We start from the raw sequence: 24,355 nt of genomic DNA on the forward strand, positions 1-24,355 counted from the left end.
ATGTTTATTCATGTGTTTTGTTTTTTAGACTCCACATATAAGTGAAATCATACAGTATTTGTCTTTCTCTGACTTATTTCACTTAACATAATACCCTCTAGGTCCATCCATGTTGTTGCAAATGGCAAGATCTCATTCTTTTTTATGGCTGAGTAATATTCCAGTGTATACATGTATATACACATCTTCCTCATCCGTTCATCTTTTGATGGGCACTTAGATTGGTTCCATTAAAGAAGCATTTTTTAAATGGTGGGTTGTAGCACATTAGTGGGTAGTAAATTCAATTTAGTGGGTTGTGAATAGCATTTTTACATATCAGTCTAATCTGATAGAAAATAAGAGTTTTCCTTTATCATTAAGGACCCTCTTTAGAACACTTTAACTCCAATCTTCCTACTCTCAACTTTCATATGACTGTTGTCTAGAATTTCCATTTCCCCTCAGTTATCCCCCATTGGGGTCTGTGTGTGTGTGTGTGTGTGTGTATTTTACATATTACATTGTATATATATGTTGCATTGTATTATATATATTTGTATATAATAGTCAATGCATATATATATAATAGTCAATGCCTATTTAGATTTATCAGTTTCCTCATTCACCATTTTTCTTGCATCCCACTCCCACTCCTTCCTTATGGGTTCAATTTCCTTCTAACCAAAGAACCTCATTTAGTAGTTCTCTCAGTATGCGATGTGTTTGAAAATGTATTTACTCTTGCTCTTGAATGATAATTTCGTGGGGCATATAATTCTAGGTTGAACATTACTTTCCCTTAGGATTAGATGATAATACACTGTTTTCTGGCACATACTACTGCTGATTGGAAGTCTTAGGGTCATTGTTTTTCCTTTGTAGGTAATTCTTCCTTCAAGATAGCTTTAAGGCTTCTTTGCTTTTGTCATTCCAAAGTTTCACCATGCGTTTTGATGTGGTTTTGTCCTTATCTATCTAGTTCAAGATTCACGTTTCTTCTACTTTGTAATATTCTCACTCAATATCTCTGTGAATGTTGCCTCTGCCCATTCATTCTATCGTCACCCACTGAAACTCCTATTAGATTTTTATTGGACCTTCTCATCCTGTCTCTGTCTCAATGCTTTTCCACATTTCCCATTTCTCTCTCTCTGCTGCATTCTATTGCCCAGCTTACTAATTACTCCTCTGGCTTTGTCTATCTGCTACTTAACTCATACCCAAAACATGGTCCATGGATCAGCAACGTCAGCATCACCTGGGATTTGTTAGCAATGCAAATTCATGGGCTTCACCTGAGACCTATGAGGTCAGAATTGAGTTAGAGAGTGGCGCCCAGGAATCAGTGTTTTCACAAACTCTCCAGGTGATTCTGATACTCACTGAAGTTTGAGAGGTACTGCGTTAGCCCATCCACTAAATTGTTTTCATTTCTACTTAGTTCTTTTTCAAACCTCATCTTTTTTTTTCCTTATAGCCCTTTCAGCAAGGTTTATAGTCTTTTAAAAATTTTTTAGTAAATCTCTATAATCATCTTAAACATACTTATTTCATAGTTTCAAACTGCCATTCTTGGGGGCTTGGATTCTCCAGTTGGTTGTATTTACTGACTCCCCGCTTCCTTGTTGGTTTATTTTTATTATGAGCTCATAATCACTGAGGGCCCTAATTCCAGGTCCAAGTTTGCCCAGGTCTGAGGTCATGTCTTTTATCCAGGGGTCAGTAAGCTTTTTTTGGTAAAAAGTCAGATAGTAAATATTTTTTGGCTTTATGGGCCATATTAGCTCTGTCCCAGTGACTCAACTCTGCCATTATACACAAAAGCAGCCACAGCCAACTTGTTTTAAAAACATGGGCATGACTGTTCCAATAAAACTTTATAAAAATAGACAGTGGGCTAGATTTGGTCCACAGGCTATAGTTTGCCCACCCCTGCTCTTAACCTTGAGTGGACATTTTCTAATGTAGCCTCCACCTTCCCTAATTGCCTCTTCCATCTCTGGGTATTTCATAAACATTATTGTTTTAAGACCATTTCTTCAACTACCTGACAATACTGAGATCACTTAGGGCACTTGTCAAAAACAGCATCCCAGGCTGTTGCCCTGTAGGTTCTGATTCAGTCCATGTGAGGTGGAAAAAGACGTGAGTGTATTTAGTAAGAACCCCAGGTGATCTAGTGATCCAGAAAGTTTGCGAAACCCACTCTCATGGAAGAGGATGCAAAGAATGAACTTAATGTTATGAGGCTGTACCACTTAGTCTCAGTCCTTACTCACGTGTTGCCACATTGATTATTGCAAATCCCTAAATTCAGAATCAAGAAGGACCACTCAGCCTCCTAGTGTGTGGTCAGGAGGCAGGGTCTGTGTGACTCATGAACAGCAGCTGCTTTTCGTGGGCTAATCTTTTCAGTGCAATTCTACAAAGTCCTTCCCCCAGGAAACCACACCTATTTTTTTTTTCTTTTACTGAAGTCCCTTTAATAATAAAGCCATACCGCAGTACATACTTGGAAAAAATGGAATTTCCCCCAACGGCTCAGTGATGACAGTTGAGATAAAGTTCATCCAACTTTTCTTGGTACTTGTTTACCCAAATAATCAGGGAATGAGTAAGTTGCAAAAGCATTTTAGGTATTTGATGAACCTTCCAATGATGTACAGGGTTAAATCACAGCAAAGTTTGCTATGCCACAGACTGTGTTATTGCATAAAGCTTTGATCTCTTTCTTACCATCAATACCCAGGGCTGACATTCATGCTGCCCAGACGCTTCTAACGTGCAGTCAAGGTTGAAGGCTACTGTTCCCCACCACGAGTGGCTCTCAAAGTGCCATCCCCCAACCAGCAGCATCAGCATCATTGGAGGGTGAGTTTGAAATGCCCCACTCCAATCCTGCTGACTCAGGTACTCTGGGGTTGGGGCCCAGCAATCCGTGTGTTAACAGGCCTTCCAGATAATTCTGATGCAGGCTACCATTTGAGAACTGTTGCACTGTGTCCCCAGTGTATCCCTGCCCCTTGGAAAACTTTGCCACTCTCCTCATTAAGAGGGGAGTGTATTCCCCCTTCTCCTGAATCTAGGCGAGCCTGGTGAATTACTCTGACCAAGAGAAGGGAACTGAAATGCTGCTGTGCCAGTTCCAGAGTTAGGTCTCAAGAAGGCTTGAAGCTTCCATTTTTGCCCTCCTGGAATGTTTCTTCCATGATGCAAGGAAGCTGGTCTGGCTGACTGGAGGACGACAGGCCACATGGAGGAGAACTAAAGTGCCCCGGCCAAGAGCGGCACCGACATCCCACACACCTGCATAAGCCACCCTGGACCTTCTAGTGCAGCCGGGAGACCTTCTCGGGGAGAACGCCATCCTGGCCAAGGAACACCTGCTGAAGGGGGTGCAGAGGAGGCTGGACGCAGAGCCCAGCAGGGAGCCCGGCATGGACATCCTGCAGGTGAGGCTCCTGAATGCAGGGCTCACCGTCAAACGTACCGACTGAATGCAGCCACATGAATGAGCTGAGGAGAAGGCAGCAGGGGAACCAGCCGGTTGACCCACAGAATGGTGAAAGATAATCAACTGCTATGACTTTAAGTCATTAAGATTCAGCAGCAGAAGGGACTAAGTTGCGGCTGTGCAATTTGCCCCTAAACTTTGCCTTGAAGGGCAATCGGTTAGCCCTTTAAAGCAAAAGTCTAGGAGGGCTGGGAATGTGGCTGGTCCTAACTGCCAGGCAGGGTGCCTGGCTCTGTGGGCACTGCCCTGTGCTGCTGTCACACAGGCCCCGTGCTTCAAAGGGCTTCACGCTTGTTCTAAGGCTCTGCTGTTGCCATCTGGAAATTCGTAATAACTCTGAACAAAGGGCCCTGCAGATTATGTAGCCAGTCCTGCTAAATGCAGCTTCTTCATTTATTCCTCACGACAATCTTAAGAATTGGGTTTATCAGCTCTCATCACATATTTGGGATACGTTGTGAGCAAATAAAAAGGGGGGCTTTGCAGACAGTCTGGCAAGTTGGCAAAGCATTTTGGGGGCCATATTAAGAAGAATCCCCTTGCTGACAAAACCCAGAGTATATTTAAACAACTACAGGACCAGGCAGCGGGAAGGAAAAGGGCCTGGCCTGGGAAGCTAAGCCCCGAGCAGTCCAAACTCACTATTTATAGTGCTGTGGCCTATTTTGGCCTGCTGGCAGGCCCTGAAAATTGCCTGAGATCTGGGCCTGGAACTGATGATGGAAACCAGGCACTTTCATTCTGGGATGTGGCTGGAATCATGCTGGGCACAGACAGAGGTCTTTCTGATGAGCTCAAGGACATTTTGAAAAACAGGATTTTCTTTGACAGAGAATTTTTTAAAAATTAAGGAAAACCATCAGGCCGTGACCAGGAATATATTCTTAGGGAAGAAAATGCATGGATCACATCAAGTCAATAAAGAGCTAACAATTAGCCAGGCACTGTGCTAAGTGCTTGACATGTACCATCTCATTTATATCCTCACATACAACCCTGAGAGGGTAGCACTATTATTATCCCCATTTTACAGGAAAGGAAACTGAGGCTTGGGAAAACGAAGTAATTTAAGGAAGGTCACAGGGTTGGTAAGCCAGGATTCAAACCCACATCACAGCGCTCCATCTGCCCAGGCTGTCACCTACAGCACTGCTTCTCCAACTTTGGCATGCAAGACTCACCTGGGAGTCTTGTGAAGATGCAGATTCTGATTCAGGAGGTCTGGGGTGGGGCCTAAATTCTGCATTTCCAACAAGTTGCCACGTGAAAATAATACCACTGGTCCACAGATCATAATTTGAGGAACAAGGATGAGTCTTCCTTCTTCTATTTTCAACCTCCTGCAATCTGCTCCCTCAACAGCAGACTGAGTTATTGGGGTAGTTTCCAATGCTGCATAATAAGTGAACCCCGAAATTGGGTGGTTTAAAACAACAACAAGCTCTTATTCCCTCACACAGTTCCTGAGGGTCAGGAAGCCGGGTGTAGCTGAGCTGGGAGGTTGTAGCTCAGGTTCTCTCGTGGGGTTACGATCAGCATGGCAGCTTGGGCCTGTATTCCCCTGAAGGCTGGACTGGGCGGGAAGAGCTACAGCTAAGGTGGCTCACTCATGTGGCTGTTGGCTGGAGGCCTCAGGTTCTTGTCATGTAGGCCTCTCTGTAGGGCAGCTCATGACATGGCAGCAGGCTTCTCCCAGAGTGAATGATCCAAGAGAGAGACACTCAGACTGCAGTGTCTCTTATAACCTAATCTTGGAATTGACAAACCTTTACACTGTCATATGCTATTGGTCACACATAGCTACTTTGGTACAGTTGTGGGAAGGGACCCCCAGGAATGTGAGTACCAGGAGATGGGGGTCACTACTACCACAGTTTCCTGATGAAAAGTGAGTCAGATCATGTCACTCCTCTGCTTCAAACCCCATCATCACTTCTCATCAGAGTCAGCATGAAAATCCAAAGGTCCATCAAACTGACGAGAGCTCACACTTGACTGCATGGGACCTGGTCCCTGACTATTTTCTCACCTCCCTTCCCTCATCCCCAGCTCACTTTAATCAACCGCACTGACCCTCTTGTTGGTCCTCAAATACCTCCAGCATCCTCTTGCTCCTGCAGGCCTCTGCATGTGCTTTTCCTTCTGCCTAGAATGAACTTCATTCACATCTCTTCTCAAGTAACACCTTTTCAGAGAGGCCTTTCTTGACCAGACCCACCACCTGAAATGGTAGCCTCTGTTATTCTCTAGCCCTTTGGTTTGCTTTATTTTGCTTCACGGTATTTACTTGTAGTAGATAATGTTCAGCTCGGAGTATACTTCTCAGCTCCATTGACGCTGGGCTTGGCCATGTGACCTGCTTTGGCCGACAGAATGTGTGAGGAAGTGGTGTGTGCCAATTCCCAGCCTCCGCCTTAAGACTCATTGTGTGTGTGCTTTGTTCACCCCTTTGAGAGCTTTTGACCTCTGTTGTAAAAAGAACAAGCCCCTCTTAGCCTGCTGATCTCAGAATGACAGACCCTAGAGCAAAACTAACTAGAATCCAAATGCCTGGAGCCAAGCGTAGCCAAACCCAGCCTAGAGCAGCCCTGGCTGATCTGCAGACATGGGAGTAAGATGTAAATGTATGTTGTAAGCCACTGGGTTTGGGGGTAGTTTGTTAAACAGCATTATTGTGACAGTAGCTAACTGATACACTTCTTGACATTATATTACAGGTTGCTGTATATCTGTTTATAGTCGATGGCAAGAATGCAACCTCCAGGAGGGCAGGGACTTGGTCTTATTCCCTGCAGTATGTCCAGCATCTAGACCAATGCCCACCTTCTGCATAGTAGGTACTCAATAAATACTAGTAAACGAATATCAGTGAGTGAACTGATTCTGACTGTAGATCCTGCTTAGCAGCTTAACTTTTATGCCTGACTGTTTTCAAAGTAGTCCAAGAATTTGCAAAGTATTTTTAAAACTTGTCTTGAAAAGGAGTTCTAGGCAGCATGCCCTCCATGAGGAGAATGTGACGCACACAGAGGTGTCTGCATTTTCTCTGTGCCAGATGCCATCCCTCTTCACCTGGGCCACATCTGAAGCCATCCAGAAAGGACAGCCAGCTCCTGCCTGAGAACGGAAGTGCTGCTTTAAATGACGCTGGTTCACCTGGTCGGGCGGCTGTCCCCAGAGGAAGGCCAGGGAGATGGCTAACGACACACACAAAGGGAGGAAATGCCCCCCACCACCACGTGGAACAGCTGCACCAGGAGACACCCCTCTCTGGAGAGGAGGAAGAGGAAGTCAGCAAAGCTGCAAAGCTGACCAGCAATCTGGGGAAGCCGACACTCACGAGAAAGCAGAAGGAAAAAAGAAGCTGGTCCTTAGAACACTCGTTGTCTGGACTTGCTGAGGAAATAAAAACTGACACTAATTCTAAAGGTTTTTTCAGTCCTGCCATCTCGGCGCACTTTGGATTGGGAGTATTTTGAATGAGAAAATATTTGGCCAAATTCCTACCTGCCAACTACATTAGAAGGGTGTTTCCCTTAAAACACAAATGCTCAGCATAGATCTATGCGTGCTGATGTGGAAAGCTGTCCTGAAGGCTAAATGAAAGGTCAAGATGCAGGCTGTGGAGTGTGAGCCCATATTTATAAAAATATCCCGTATTCATAAAAAGTGCAATACATATACATAAATGTTCGTATATACAATGGAAAAACACCGAAAAGACACACACCAAACTGTCAACAGTGGTTGCATCTGGGAAACAGGTTTAGAGTAGGACAGGACTGGAGATTTCACATTTTACTTTAAACTATTTTAACAATACTTGTTATGTTCTGAATGTTCGTGTCCCTCCAAAATTCGTATATTGAAGTCCTAACCCCCAATGTGATGGTATTAGGGGGTGGAGCCTTTGGGAGGTGACTAAGGTTAGATGAGGTCACAAAGGTAGGGTCCTCATGGTAGGATTAGTGCCCTTATAAGAAAAGATCACAGTGCTTGTTTTTCTCTCTGCCACGGGTGGACACAGTGAGAAGGCAGCCAACTGCAAGCCTAGAAGAGGGCTCTCACCAGACTCCACATCTGCCAGCACCTTGAGCTTGGATCTCTCAGCCTCCAGAACTGTGAGAAATAAATGTTTGCTGTTTAAGCCACCCAGTCTGTGATATTCTGTTAGAGCAGCCCAAACTAAGACATTATTTCTATATGGTTTCATTTTTGCTTACAATGAATATTGGCCTTTTTACAATAAAAATATCAATAAAAGACTTTTTCATACAAAGATGGCCAATTTTTTTCTGTACCGGAGCTGACATGCTGCTCCTTGCAATATTTTCAGAGGTGGTCAGATGTGGTTGTAAAAGAACATCTTGTTTCACACAGTGATTGCCAGTGACAAGGGGCCCTTCTCTGAGAAGCAGACCTCCTCTCACTGGCTCTGAGGTAAGGGTTGGATCATGAGATATTCTGTACTTCTATCCTTGGCACTACGCCTCTGCTTGCCTGTCCTTCTAGTTACATCAGTGTTTGCTTTCTGCAAACATGCTGACATGACCCATCCTGGAAGTATCCGAGGTCTACAGTGTTACCCAGTTCCGCCAATATCACCACAGTCTTGAGGAGTGTATTTATACCACTTCTTGTCTCCGTCTGTGTGTTGGCGTTACAGTTACTCTCATACACCAAGCAATCTTTTAAGACACACACAAAATTGACAGAGAAACATTGATCTTTCCAGTTGGTCTTTAAAACCTCTCATTTGTTTAGGAACTTTTCCAAGAGGAAAAGACACTGATATGTCTTTCAATTACATCCACATTAATACCATCCATTTCTGCATCTACAGTTCACAGGACACTTTCTCACGCATTGTCACTGAAAATCATTTTGATCCTTCTGATAACCTAGTGAGATAGACTGGGCAGCTATTACTGTGCTCAACTTAAAGAGAAATAATTTGAGACTCTGAGTTTAGTGATTTGTCCTGGACCATTCAACTAGTAGGTAGTAAAGTTGATTCCAGTTCATCAGTGTACCTAAACCCTGGTGCATGTTAGAGTCACCTGGGTGCTTTAAACAAATGCCCATCTCCTGTTCTCACCATAGTCAGTTGAACAAGAATCTCAGAGAATGAGGCCCTGGGCATTAGAATTTTAAAATAAAATCTTTCCACAGATGACTTTGATACATAGCGAGCTTGAGACCATTGCAATCTGTAGGTATAAATAAGCCATCCTTACGTTACTCTCATGTGCTTATTCATCACCAGGTGAAGGCCTCCCTTGTGCTGGAGTTCTACAGTAGAATACTGCACAACAATAAAAAGGAAGGGGCTGCTGATGCACGCAGCCACGTGGAAGACCTTCATGTGTATCAGGCCAAGTGAGAGAAGTCAGACTCAAAGGCTACACACTTTCCATTTGTATGCCATTCTGGAAAGGCAGAACCATAGTGGAAGAAAACAGATCATGGGTGCCAGGCCCTGGTGGTGGGAGCAGGGGTTAACTACAAAGGGGCAGCGTGAGGGAATTTGGGGAGATGATAAACGTTCTATATCTTGATTAGGGGAGTGGTTAGACTATATGGATTTGTCAAAATTGAGAGACTGTACCCTAAAAGGGTAAATTTTACTGTATGTAACATGCATCTTAGTAAGCCTGATTAAAACACACATACACACACACAATGCTATACTACTACACACCCACTAAAATGGCTAAAATTAAAAAGACTGACCATACCAAGATCAACAGATCAGGACTTGGAACAACGGGAACTCTCATACGTTGCTGGTAGGAATGGCTTTTTCAAAAAAAGGGGAAAGATGGGGTTTTGAGGACAGTCAGACCTGGGCTTGAATTCTGGCTCTACCACTTATCATTGTGTGATGTTGGCCAAGTCACTATGCGTTTTTAGGCCTTGGTTGGTTCATCTACACATGGGATAACAGAAGTATATACCTGCCTACTTTATAGCATCAGCATAAGGCACAAAGGAGATGTTGCTTGTGAAATGCTTGATGCAGTGCCTGACACATAGCAATGACCGATAATATTAGATTTGGCTATTCTTAACATTATTATTATTCTTCTTGGTACAGCTGTCTCTGGGCTCCTCCAGGAATGGGTGAGCTCTGTGTCTACAGTTCTTGGCAAGTAGAAGGCCCTCAACACATGTTTATCAAATGAAAGAATGAACAAATGAAGTCGCACGCAATGGAAGGCGTAAGGCCTCTATTTGAGTATAATGGCAGAAGGGTTGGCACTGGTCATTCTTGGGAGCATTCCACTTCAAGCATTACAGGTCTAATTTCTGAATTCCCAGCCCAAACCAGGACCTCTACATCATTGAAAAGTTTAGGAGTTTTATTCTACTTGTTCAGTGGGACTTGTATAGGTGGCCTTCGCCTCCCTAATGGCTTATAAATATTTCCCACATGTTAGAAAATGCTCAAAATCAATTTCAAATACGTGGGTTTCACAAATACCTCTGGAATGGCCTAACAAAGAGATCTCTTTAGATTGAATCTTCTGCTTGGGAAGGCAATGTGGTAGTGGAAATGGACTGAAACTGGATTCATGAGCCAACAAACAACAAGAAGATCCCATAGAGAAGACAAATCTTTCCACACGGAGCTCCTGGTAGGGGAGCCCTAGGCCGAGACTGCTCATCAAATCACAAAGGGCATGGCCAGCCTCTCTGAGGCTTGCGAGAAATGGCTGTGCACCATCAAGAGGGGAACTGGTGGTAATTTGATGCAATGCCCCATTTCTAGCATTCCTTTTGCACAATACAATGTCTGACTTTTCCTGGCAAAGTCTGCTCACCTGCCAGCAGATATCAGCAATTGGAAGAGAAATTCCAAATGAAGAAAATCTTTTCTGTCCAGTTCTCAGATGAACTAAACGTGCCCAGTATGCCTTCAGCTGATGCTCTCCTTTAAAAACCCTTCTTGGGGGACTTCCCTGCTGGTCCAGTGGTTAAGAATCCATCTGCCAATGCAGGGGACACGGGTTCAATCCCTGGTTCGGGAAGATCCCACATGTTGTGGGGCAACTAAGCCCGTGCACCGCAACTACTGAGCCTGAGCTCTAGAGTCTGCATGCCACAACTACTGAGCCCACGCGCTGCAACTACTGAAGCCCATGCACCTAGAGCCCATGCTCCGCAACAAGAGACGCCACCGCTATGAGGAGCCCACATACGGCAACGAAGAGTAGCCCCTGCTCGCCACCACTATAGAAAGCCCGCACGCAGCAACAAAGACCCAGCGCAGCCAAAAAATATATACATATATACAAAATAAAATTTAAAAAATAAAAAAATTAAAAATAATTTTAAAAAATTAAAAAGGCTGCTTGGGGATCATAATTTTTCATAGCAAACTTCATTTCCTCACATTACAAGGCTTGGTGAAGAGGTGGTTCATGAAGGCCAATGATAAAATGAATACACTTTTCTCAAGTGTAACCTCTGGGAAATTAATAAGCACAACTGTTGAGTTCAAGGATCTTCGTGCATAAGCAACTCCCCAAAAGGAGCCGGGCTTAACTACAAACGGGCAGCATGAGGGAATTTAAAAAATTTTTTTAAAGTCCATGTTTAAGTGCCTGCTTAAACCCCTGAGAAGAGCTTATAAAATAGAACAATACTGTTTGCTCTTCTTTGTTTTCAAATGCCCTCATTAGAGAGATCATTTAAGGGATTTGATTATTCACTAAAATATTTATGAAGTGCCTAATATGTACCAGACAGTGTTCTAGGGGCTGGGGATACAGGATGAACAAGTCAAGCAACTTCTACCCTCCTGGAGCTCACATTCTAGTCAGGGTGACAGGCAGTAGACAAGTGAATATCCAACACAATTACAGGTAGTTGGTAAGTGATAAACAGGGCATAAAGCATAGTAAGAGGCTGTGGAGTGATGGGGTGGTGCTATTTTGGAAATGGTGACCAGGAGAGACATCCAAGAAGAACCCTGAATGAGGCAGGGAGGGTACCATGATTGACAGCTGCCAGCACAAGGAACAAACAGCAAGTGCAAAGGCCCTGAGCCAGGGGTGTGCCTGATGTGCCTGAGGAACTATACAAGGAGGCCACTAGCTGGCTTTTCTCAAAGATTCCCTATTAAGGAAAACAGAACCACCACTACCACCACCCCCACCAACAGCTAATATTTATTTTGGATTTATTATGCACCTGGCACTGTGCTAAGCCCCCTCATGTGGACAAATCATCTGATTCAATCTTCATAAGTAGGAACTATTATTATTGGCTCAGCCCCCTTCCTTGGTCTCAGCTCCGCTAGCCTCTGCAGTCACTTCTCCCGCAGGCTCTTCACACAATGGCAAGGTGGTTGTTGATAGTCTAGCCTCTCAGCAGGCTATCAAGCTGCTCCGTCCTAGCAACTCTTAGGAGAATCCCAGAATGGAGTTTCACTAGGTGTGACTGGCCTTCCCCTGCCCATCATGAACTAACCCCTGTAGCCAGAAGAATGTGATATTTGAGTGTCCATGTTACCAAATGAATCACATCCAAGCTGTCTCAGGCCGGAGGGAAGTGGGACACTGCACAACTCTAATCCTTGTATGCTTTGTTTATACCAAGCTATTTCTCCTTGAGGGTGCCTCATTTACCCCAGGTCAGTTCACTACTGACAAAGGGATAACTGCACAGATTCTCATCGTTCTCTGCAGGATCTCCACTTTTTTTTTTTTTTTTTTAACTTTGCAAAGCCACAAAGGGGGCTGCTGGAGCAACCTTGCACTGTATTGTTCATCAAAGAACATTAATGATTGATGGCCATTGTGATTCTCAGTTGTCACAATGCCTGGAGGGGGAGTTGATGTTGGGAGGAGGGGAAAATTGCATGCCACACTGGTGTCTAGGCTGAGTTAGACAGAATAAAATAAAACAAATGGGCAGAAGGCTTAAAACACCAGGAGCCTATTTAAGCAGAATAAATATTCAGTGGATTTATCTGGTCTCTGCCTCCTAAATCATTAAAGAAATTTCAATCATTATGGCCCATGAGAACCTCTTATGAACATCATGAAAGAACAGTCTTCTCCATCAGTTGATACCTACTACATCTAGTATTTCATAAGCAGAAGAGCACCACTAATGTGGTAGTCTGGCTTATCACCAAACACACTTCAGAAAGGAGACTGAGAGGACCAGATTTCATTCACAATATCCAAATGGATTTTTAAATACCCCACTCAGTTTTGCATGTTGAAACAATCTGGCTTTCTAACCGTTAACGTAGTATTTTGAAAGAAGAAAGAAGAACATGTCTACTTCTACAGAAGTGCTTAATGTCGAGAAATAACTAACTCTCAGGAACCTATTTACAATGCTAATTATAACATCACAACTCTCAAGAATGGTTTACTACAAATAGTTTTTCATACCAGGTGATATTTCTGTTCATGTGGTCAGTTTAAAAATATTTTATGAAATGTCTGGATGGTTTTATGACATCTGAGGTTGTCAGATTTCTGGATTTTAAAACTTCCTGGCAAGAATATTATTCAGACTTAAAAAAGGAAGAAAGTTCTGACACATGCTACAATATAGGTGAAACTTGAGGATATTTTGCTAAGTGAAATAAGCCAAAAGGTTAAAGTCTGCATGATGCCATTTACATGAGGTACTTAGAAGTAGTCAAATTCATAGAGACAGAAAGTAGGAGGGTGATTGCCAGAGGCTGGGACCGGGGGGCGGGGGGGGGGGGTTGGGGGGGGCGGGGAAGTATGAAGTTAATGGATACAGAGTTTCAGTTTAGAAAGATGGATGGGAGTGATGGTTGCAAAACAACGCAAATATACTTAATGTCACTGAACTGTGCACTAAAAATTAGTTAAAATAGTAAATTTTATGTTATATATATTTTACTACACACACAAATTTTTATGGGAGACTGTATTTTTCCTTCATAGTGTTTAAGAAAGTACGAGTAAAGGTTTTTGTTAAATTCAAAAAACATGTTAAGTGTAGTAAAAACTAGACCCCTAGCAGGTAGAAACTGCTGGCCCTACACCCATAGACCCTAGACTGGTTGGAGCTGGAAAACTGATGATCGAGATTCCTGAAACACCACCCTATCACCTCACCATCTACCAATCAAAAATCACCCATGAGCTGATTAGGCACCCTGCAACTCTCACCCCTAACACTGTCTTTAAAAACCTTTCCCTGGGGCTTCTCTGGTGGTGCAGTGGTTGAGAATCTGCCTGCTAGTGCAGGGGACACGGGTTCGAGCCCTGGTCTGGGAGGATCCCACATGTCACGGAGCAACTGGGCCCGTGAGCCACAACTACTGAGCCTGCGTGTCTGGAGCCTGTGCTCCGCAACAAGAGAGGCCGCAATAGTGAGAGGTCCGCGTACCGCCATGAAGAGTGGCCCCTGCTTGCCACAACTAGAGAAAGCCCTCGCACAGAAACGAAGACCCAACACAGCAAAAATAAATTAATTAATTAATAAACTCCTACCCCCAACATCTTCTAAAAAATAAATAAAAAATTAAAACACCTGGGTTCTAGTCCTAGCTCTGCCACTTACTATCGCAACTTTAAGAAAAAAAAAAAAAAAAAAGGCTTTTCCTGAAAGCCATCAGAGAGTTTGGGTCTTTTGAGGATTAGCTGCCCATTCCCCTTGCTGGCACCCTGCAATAAACACTGTATTTTCCTTCACTACAACCCAGTGCCAGTAGATTAGCTCTGCTGTGCATCTGGTGAGCAGACCTGAGTTTGGTTCAGTAACACTGTCCCTCTAAAATCAGGAACAAGACAAAGATGCCCACTCTCACCGCTTTTATTCAACTTAGTATTAGAAGTCCTAGCCTGAGCAACTAGGCAAGAAAAAGAAATAAAAGACATCCAAATTGGAAAGGAAGAAGTAAAACTGTCACTATATGTGGATAACATAATTTTAAATATAGAAAACCCTAAAGACTCCACCAAAAAACTATTAAAAATAATAAATGAATACAGTAAAGTTACAGGGTACAAAAATCAAAATACAAAAATCTACTTCATTTCTGTATGCTAAAAATGAACAAGCAGGAGGAGAAATTAAGAAAGCAATCCCATTTACAATTGCTACAAAAAGAATAAAATACCTAGGAATAAATTTAACCAAGGGGTAAAAAACCTGTACAGTAGGGCTTCCCTGGTGGCACAGTGATTGAGAGTCCGCCTGCTGATGCAGGGGACATGGGTTCATGCCCCAGTCTGGGAGGATTCCATGTGCCGCGGAACGGCTGGGCCTGTGAGCCATGGCCGCTGGGCCTGCACGTCCGGAGCCTGTGCTCCGCAATGGGAGAGGCCACAACAGTGAGAGGCCCGCGTACTGCAAAAAAACAAAACAAAACAAAACAAAACAAAAACCTGTACAATAAAAACTCTAAGATATTGTTGAAAGAAACTGAAGAATACACAAATAAATTGACAGATATTTCATGCTCATGGATTGGAAGGATTAACACTGTTAAAATGTCCATATTACCTAATGCAATCTACAGATTCAGTGCGATCCCTATCAAAATCCCAAGGACATTTTTCACAGAAATAGAATTAAAAGTTCTAAAATTTATATGGAACCACAAAATACCCCAAATAGCCAAAGCAATTCTGAGAAAAAAAAGAACAAAGCTGGAAGTATCACCCTTCCTGATTTCAAGCTATTATATATTACAAAGCTACAGTAATCAAAACAGCATGGTGTTGGCAGAAAAACAGATACACAGATCAATGGAACATAACTGAGAGCCCAGAAATAAAGCCACACATATATGAACAATTAATTTACAACAAAGGAGCAAAGAACATACAATGGAGAAAGGATAGTCTCTTCAATAAATGTTGTTGGGAAAACTGAACAGCCACATGCAAAAAAATGAAAGTAGTTCGGTATCCACCATATACAAAAATCAATTCAAAATGGACTAAAGACTTCAATGAATCTAAGACCTGAAACCATAAAACTCCTAGGAAAAAACATAGTAAGTATGCCCTTTGACATTGGTTTTAGCAATATATTTCTGGATATGTCTCCTCAGGCAAGGCAGACAAAGAAAAAATAAACAAATGAGATTACATCAAACTAAAAAGGTTTTGCACAGCAAAGGAAACCATCAACAAAACAAAAAGACAACCTACTGAATGAGAGATGGTATTGGCAAATCATATATATGATAAGGGATTAATATGGAAAATATATAAAGAACTTATACAACTCAACAACAACAAAAAAAACCCTATCAAAAATGGACAGAGGAGCTGAATAGACATTTTTCCAAAGAAGACATATATATGGCCAACAGGCACATGAAAAGATGTTCAACATCCTCATTATAATGGCTATTATCAAAAAGTCAAGAAACAGTGAGTGTTGGTGAGGGTGTGGAGAAAAGGGAACCCTCATGTACTGTTGGTGGGAATGTAAACTGGTGCAGCCACTATGGAAAATATTGTGGAGATCCCTCAAAAAAATAAGAATAGAACTATCATATGATCCAGCTATTCCACTTCTGGGTATTTATCCAAAGAATATGAAAACACTAATTTGAAAAGATATATACACACCTATGTTCACCACAGCATTATTCACAATAGCCAAGATAGTGAAACAACATAAGTGCCCATCAACGGATGAATGGATAAAGAAGATGTAACACACACACACACACACACACACACACACACACACACACACAAAATGGAATATTACTCAGGCACACAAAAAAGAAATCTTGCCATTTGCAACAGCATGGTTGGACCTTTAGGGTATTATGCTAAGTAAAATAAGTCAGATGGAGAAAGACAAATACTGTATGATTTCACTCATATGTGGAATATAAAAAACAAACAGAAAGACAAAATAAATGAACAAACCAAACCAAACAGAAACAAACATGTAGATACAGAGAACTGAAAAGTGGTTACCAGAGGGGAAGGGGCTGGAGCGAGGGTAAAATGGGTAAAGGGGATTGACTGTAGGGTGATGGGTGGAAACTAAATTTCTATTGGTGAGCATGCTGTAGTGTATAGAGAGACTGAAATATAATGAAACTCATAAAATGGTATAAACAAAATTTATCTCAATAAAATGTAAACTTTAAAAAAGGTTGGAGGGTACTTTTAATAATAACTGCATAAGTTTTAGTGGAAATTCTAAATCATTCTTTAAGACCTGTTTTACAGAGAATCTTATTTCTGAGGTCTGGATGTTAGCTATACTATCCTATGCTCCAAATTCATCTAAAGGTTTTCCCCTGGGTCTTCCACAGCACAAAAATTTCCCATCAGACCAAATGCCGTAATTGCACATGACTCTTACCAGATAGGCTCTCCAGAAGGACTGAATGCAGAGCGCTGCTGCCGATTCTGTCAGCAGGAGGGAGAGTGGGATCGCCGGCCGTGGGCTGAAAAGCAATAAAATGGTCATAAGCCCATGAGAATCCATCCTTCAGCATCAGCAGAGCCTTTGACAACATAATGGCCTCTCTGATTAAGTGCCTCATCTATTCCCATTCTTAGAAAGCAACAATGTCATTTTTTATAGAAAAGTTTAGGCTTGAGTTAGCATTTCTTTGTTTTAAAATCTGGGATGGATTTTTTGTTTTTAACCAGCATAATCTTAAATCATTGTTAGCCTGCCCTGCTTTGAAGGGCTCAGGTTAGAAAGCTGCGTGTTAGTTCTGAAGGTGCAACATACATGTTACTGATATAAGCCTATGTGGACATAAAGCAAGAGACAAAGCAGAAGTCACATTTATATACTGCATTATGACTGAGATATAATAAAGGACTCTTTTTCCAACTTTCTATTGAAGGGGAATTAAGTAGTCCATTTCTTTCCTGAAATACTACAATTTATCTCTGATCAGTGTACATTCCAGTTTAATGTGGTTTAAATTCAAGAACATTTTAAAGTTAAGTTCTTCTACTACATCTTACTAAGCAATAAAATATCTCAAGAGCAGTGTCTGCTCTTGAGGGATTCTTCGATTATGGTGGGATGTCTGATCATCGATACCACATTAAAAAATCATGGCTAAATGCTCCTTTTTTGTTGTTTATTTCCTAAAAGCTGTTTAGAGATACTAACTGCTGACCAGATTTTACAAGTCTGACTTAATTCTGGTTCCTTATGTTTCCCCAAAGCACAGCTACCTCTGAAAAACCAAAAGTCAAGACTTTTCAGATATAGTGCAAAGGAATAAACCTCTGAACGAATGTGGGTCACAGGGACTGCTCTCAGGGCAGGATCCCCAGAAACAACTTTACAAGTGAGGGATCCCCAAGAGTCTTGGCCTCCAGACTCTCCCTAATGACAGCCATCATTTGAGTTTACAGTAACTCTTATTTTACAGAGAGAGGGTGACTAACCTGTCCAGGGTCACACAGCTTATAAATGGCCTAGTCAGGATCTGGGCCCAGATCCACCCAATCCCCAAGCCCAGGCTTCCCTCACATTGCCGTGCTGACACCAGACCTCGGCTGGGCCACCACTTGCAGATGCCCAGCCTGACAGACTCCGGAGCTAACTGGCAACAATGCACAATTCTCCAGCATCTGGGGTTTTATTTCCTTCTAAACTCAGACTTAAAAACAACAACAAGAACAACAAAAAAACCCACCCTTGATACAGTATATTTGTGTGAATGAATGAATGCTCTTTTGGATTATTCCAAAATCAAAGAAATCAAAGCCGGGAAGAACCTAAGGGGTTATCAAGACAATTTCTAGCGAGTGCAGTGTTGCCGGGTTCTGGGTCTCCAGCTGGGCGGGTCCTTTCTAAGAGAACAAGAAACGGAGATTCTACTTCTTTGGAGAGATAATTACAACCTCCAAATGATAGCATTGTTAGAAACCTTTCCCTAATGTTCTGCTTTTATTTTTATTTGCTTTTTTTGTTTGTTCTGTTTTTGTTTTCACTTCTTTTTGCCTAACGTCTAGTTTTCTGGGCTGTAATAGAGCATTTGTATTTTTCTGGAGGTACACTGCCTCCCTGCTTTCCACATTAAATGTCTCTCCTCATACACCGTCCTTATTCTGTAAATCTTGGTTGCGTGACACCAACAAATCACATCCCTGAAGTAATTCTCCTTCACTAGTTAAAAAGCAATGGCTTCTAGAGAGATCTTGGTGTTTCTAAGGAGACCTTAGTGTGCTGGCAGTGAATTCATGAGAATAATGCTATCGTGCAACAATACCAGCTGATATGTACTAAGAGCTTCCCCGGCTCCCCTCCCACCAGCCTTGCTCCTTGTGCTGTAGCCAGAGGCGCCCTTTTCATCTCCACCAATGTGGCCTCCCACCTCAGGGCCTTTGCAGAGGTGCTTTCCTCCACCTCCAGTATCCTCTTACTCCCGGCCAGGTCACTGCATACAGTGTGCAAGCTGTTCTCTCCTCAAGGGCTCCCAGCAAATGGGCCAGAGGGCACTGAAACCCCAGCACATGCTCTGCCACCTCTGCCCTAGGGCAGGGGCACCTTTTACTAATTTGCTCAAGGGCACCTTGGGGCTGAGACCTCCTTCTCCCAGTTCACTATATTTTTTTTTAATTTTATTTATTTCTTTTATACAGCTGGTTCTTATTAGTTATCCATTTTATACATACTAGTGTATACGTGTCAATCCCAATCTCCCAATTCATCCCACCCCACCACCCCCCGTCACTTTCCCCCCTTGGTGTCCATACGTTTGTTCTCTGCATCTGTGTCTCTATTTCTGCCCTGCAAATCAGTTCATTTGTACCATTTTTCTAGGTTCCACATATATGCGTTAATATACGATATTTGTTTTTCTCTTTCTGACTTACTTCACTCTGTATGACAGTCTCTACGTCCATCCACGTCTCTACAAATGACCCAATTTCATTCCTTTTTATGGTAATATTCCATTGTATATATGTACCACATCTTCTTTATCCATTCGTCTGTCGATGGGCATTTAGGTTGCTTCCATGACCTGGCTATTGTAAATAGTGTTGCAATGAACATTGGGGTGCATGTATCTTTTTGAATTATGGTTTTCTCAGGGTATATGCCCAGGAGTGGGATTGCTGGGTCATACGGTAATTCTATTTTTAGTTTTTTAAGGAACCTCCATACTGTTCTCCATAGTAGCTGTATCAATTTACATTCCCACCAACAGTTCACTCTTATTATTTCTTCTGATCTCCACTCAAATGTTATGGAATGATGTCCTTTGATTAGATCAGGGCCATTGGCGCTCTGTGAAATTTTCCTTCCTAGTCCTTGGCCCAATTTGGAGATATAAATCTGTGTGATTATCTAAAGAACACCCAAATCCTCAACTAGACTGAAAGCTCCATGAGGGCAGAGACTGGGCCTGTGTTTGCTCCTCTTGGCATTTCCAGCACTTGGGACAACGTCTGGCACATAGCAGACACTCAGTAAATCTTTGTGGGATGAGCCTCTGCCCAGCTCAGTATGCTAAGCTCTTTCCACACAGCGTTTCATTAAATCCTCATGACATTAATAATGAGCTGTTGTTGTCCTTCTTTTAGAGTGAAGAAACTGAGGCATAGAGGGGTGAAGCGGGTCGTTCAAGGTCACTGACTATTTCCTGCTAAGAATGCAAACTGCCCAGGAAACACAGGGAGTGGACCACGGAGAAGAGGAGGGCAACTCACAAGGTCACTCATATGGAATTCACGGTCTAGCAGCTGCCCAAGTGTTCAATAGAGGAAAACACAGCCATTTGCCTAGAAGATAAAAATGAGGGGGGAAAAGCCGTAGTCATAGAAAACGCCGTCTTGATTAATCCTTACAGTAATAACTTGGCAGGTATTCATTTGCCTGAAGTTCCACAGGGAAATCCGATGTCAGGACAGCAGAACGAAGTGCAGTTTGTCACTTGTATCTCAGGGGAGATTTGATGGCGCCTTTCTGTTCAGCTACAATTTTCCTGTTTTAAGTACGTTTTTCTGTACCGATGTCATGAAATCCTTAAAGTATCAGTACTCCCATTTTGGAATAGCAGTAGGAAAGGAGAATGGCAAATCTGGGGACACAACAGGCTAGGCGAGCCCAACAAAGGGCTTCCAGCAGTAATGAAACCCTGAACCGCTTTGCATCACAATGACATCTCCAAAAAGCGAAATGAGATTTCTAATAGGCCTTTAAGCAGTAATATGAGGCCACCTTTAGTGACATCCTTGCTTTCATGGCTAAATAATGGGGCGCTGTCTAGTTCCCAAAGCAAGAATAAGTATGAGAAAGCCAGTGTAAATCAGGCCAAATAAAAAGGACTTGATCTTCGGAGAGCAGTTCCTAGGAATTATCAATCATTTCAGCAGGTCGACTTGAAAGGATAGAAGCTATGCCAGGCCCTTTTTATTTTTTTGCGGTACGCAGGCCTCTCACTGTTGTGGCCTCTCCCATTGCAGAGCACAGGCTCCGGACGTGCAGGCCCAGCGGCCATGGGTCACAGGCCCAGCCGCTCCGCGGCACGTGGGATCCTCCCGGACTGGGGCACAAATCCGTGTACCCTGCATCGGCAGGCGGACTCTCAACCACTGCACCACCAGGGAAGCCCTAGGCCCTTTTCTCTCTTGGAATCCGTGCAACTGGCTTCAGGTCAAATAAAAATTGAGATTGAGTAGAGGTGACTGCTCATCATGGGGGAACTGGGGAAGGGAGGAGAAACAAAAGCGTCAATCACAGGAGAAGGCAGCTGAGGCTCCTTGGGGCTTAAATTGGAGGTCCCCAGAGCAAATAGGTTTGAGCATTCCAACGGACAAAACAGTACTGCTGAGTGTGTCCAAGAAGAATCGCCCTGTTGGTAGTGCTCGTTTGTCATGTCCTCCTTCTTTTTCTCAAACATGAATTAAATCTGTTTGAATCACAACAATTGCTGCCATAATTCTGAGAAGGAACAGTTTATTCTTCTGCCTGTATACACGTGTATGTATAAATGTGCACACACACACAGGCAATTCTTCCCCCATTTTTGGATGCTCAGTAAAAGATTTCAAGACCTAAAGAAGCTACAGCATACTTGCAAAATACATAAGAGAAGCTGCGAAGTTAGTCTTTATTAACTTCTCCATCCAGCTCTAAGACAAAAGTTACCATCTGAAATGACATTTACGAAGAATAAAGCAGAAAAGGGAAAGGCTTGCTTAATATTGAAAACTGAATCTTGAAATCCAATTGTTTTCCAATTTTCATTAGGTAAAAGATTACGTTGTTTTCTTGTACCATGAAAGCACAACCCAGATGCAAAGCCATTTACAAAATGACACAGGCCCTCAATCAACCATCATTCATAAAGCCTTTCACCAATTCATGAGGCCAGTACTTGATAACCTCTACTCAGCGTATTCAGCAAAAGAGATTACGCAGTCCCTGCCCTCAGCCTTAACTGGTTTCCCAAACATTCTGTGTTGGAGGCATCACAGTCTTGAGTAATGAACTTCAAATATTTGGAAGCAGTAGGATAGAGGTTATCTGGAATGGGACTTCCAGACTAGCCATTAGGACGGAATCTCCCAGGATTCTTTCAATTCCAGCCTTCCATTATGCAAGGAATAGCTCCGAAAACCAGTAAGGAAGAGTCAGCTGCATTAATCTCTAACAGCCTAAAGCACATTTTAAAAAATCATAGTTACCAGAATGTGATCTCGCTTCACTCCCTCAGCAACTCCACTCTGGGAGACCAACAAGCAGTTAGTTATTACCCTGACATCAGGCTGAATCACTCTCCTATATAAACAAGTCCTGTTTTATCAGCCCCATCACTGGAAGCTGCATATGCGTCCGGTTAACAGTGTTGCCTAAACAACAAGCTGCAAGACCTCGTGCTCACCCTTGGACTGCTGGTATAACCACCTTAAAAACCAGGGCTGTGCTACCTGCTGCTGTTTGATAGATATGCCCAGATTGCTCTGTTATTTAGTCTCTTTGTGACTGAGTACATGTTTTCTCTAATGTGGCTTAAGGAGACCTGCCTCCTCCCCACTGTCTTTCTTCCCTCTCCAGGGGTGTATGGGAAGAGCATGCCACCTTCCTAACCCCTTCCAAACCTCTCACAGGGGATCTTAACTTCTTTTGTGCCATAATCCCTTTTCACTTTGGCAATTTTGATTCCTTCTCTGAATAATATATTTTTTTAATATAAAAGTAAGTACATAAGGGACTTCCCTGGTGGTGCAGTGGTTAAGAATCCACCTGCCAATGCAAGGGACACGGGTTTGAGCCCTGGTCCGGGAAGATTCCACATGCCGCGGAGAAACTAAGCCCATGCGCCACAACTACTGAGCCTGTGCTCTAGAGCCCACGAGCCACAACTACTGAGCTTGTGCACCACAACTACGGAGCCCGTGCACTGGAGCCCGTGCTCCACAACAAGAGAAGCCACGGCAATGAGAAGCCCACGCACCGCAATGAAGAGTAGCCCCTGCTCGCCCCAACCAGAGAAAGCCCGTGCACAGCAACGAAGACCCAATGCAGCCAAAAATAAATAAATTAATTAATTTTTTTTAAAAAAAGTACATAAGATTTCAAAGTAAACCAATTATACTGAAATACAGTTTATCAAAATATTTTTTAAAACTGTTGGTGATAAAGTAATATATGTCCTTCTAAATCATACAGTAAATAAGAAGAGCTAATGGCAGTTCAATTAACTACTATAATTTGAAAGAAGAGACAAGTGTAAATGATATTTCAAGATCACTGCAACAACTATAACGGGATATAAAAACATCTGATGGTTGCTATCAGTAACAAAGGTACAGTTACTGTGGGTACTACTGAGGTTTGTTTCCCACATTCATAATTAAAAGAGAGGCCAAATTTCAGTTACAGACTAGTGAAAATAAAGAAGTAATTTCCCTGCCTTCCAAGGTCAGGGACCCCTGAATCATAGACAGTTGTGGCTAGAGCTGGGGAATGGGGGAAGATGAATTTTGCATCCAGGATGAGACTGAAGACTAAGGATTTAAAATAAACAAGATGAATCCAAACAGTGAAATCAGACTATCTAAAAACAGTGACCAGGAAGTTATGGAATTTGGTCAAAAAGTTATTAAAGGGCTACTTCTCAGATGGAAGAGAGAGTCAGTGTAATATAGTGATGCACTTACTGGAGAAGAAAAAGGAAAAAGATTTTCATATTTTTATTCCCAGTAAGTTGTGATTCTTCAGTAGATTCTTCAGTATACCCATTAAATTTTAAAACCTAATTCTAATTTTCCCCAATCCCATTCAGCCACTTGCTCGGGCCTGAAATCTCCAACTCAGCCTTGCCTTAGCTCTCTGTCACCCCACATCCAGCATCAAGACAGATCCCAAATCCAACCTCTTCTCACCTTCTCCACTGCAAGTCCCCATCATCTCCTGCCTGCAGTCGCCTGCTCACTGGCCTCTCTGCTTGCACTATTAGCGCTGACTTCAGCCAACTCCCCTCCAGCTGCCAGAGTGATCTTTTTAAAAGATAAATTGGATTACCTCGCTCTTCTGCTCAAAAGCCTCCAACAGTTTCCTATCACACTCAAAAGGAAAAAGAAAAATCCAAACTCTTTATCATGGCACCCAAGGCCCCACCCAAGATGGGAGCAGCCTCACCAGCCTCTCTGGCTTCCTTTCCTGCCACCCTCTCACCCTCCCTCATCTCTTCTTGCCTCACTGGCCAAGTTTGTTCCTGTCTCAGGGCCTTCGGAGTAGCTGTTCCCTCTGCCTGGAACACTCTTGTTTCCGATCTTCATAGGGTTGGCTCCCTCTGCGTGTCATTCAACCCTCTGTGCAAATGTGAGCCTTCCCCGGCTTCTCTGTCTAAAACGCTAGCACCTCTCACCCTAGGCCTGGGACTCTCAATCCACTTTACTC

At 42.8% G+C, this 24,355-nt stretch overlaps 1 protein-coding gene across 1 annotated transcript in view; it reads right to left on the reverse strand.

Annotated features, from left to right (window-relative positions):
- IQCK (IQ motif containing K) overlaps positions 1 to 24,355 on the reverse strand; it is a gene marked incomplete at its 5' end in the record, with an annotated part of 124,315 nt that overhangs the window by 51,115 nt on the left and 48,845 nt on the right. Inside the window, one exon of the mRNA XM_082857769.1 lies at positions 16,835 to 16,919. Coding sequence (XP_082713895.1) covers positions 16,835 to 16,919 — 85 coding nt within the window. The remainder of the gene's footprint in view (positions 1 to 16,834; positions 16,920 to 24,355) is intronic.

The sequence above is a fragment of the Leucopleurus acutus genome, assembly GCF_964270905.1.
Source record: "Leucopleurus acutus genome assembly, chromosome: 16".
Lineage (NCBI taxonomy): Eukaryota > Metazoa > Chordata > Mammalia > Artiodactyla > Delphinidae > Leucopleurus > Leucopleurus acutus.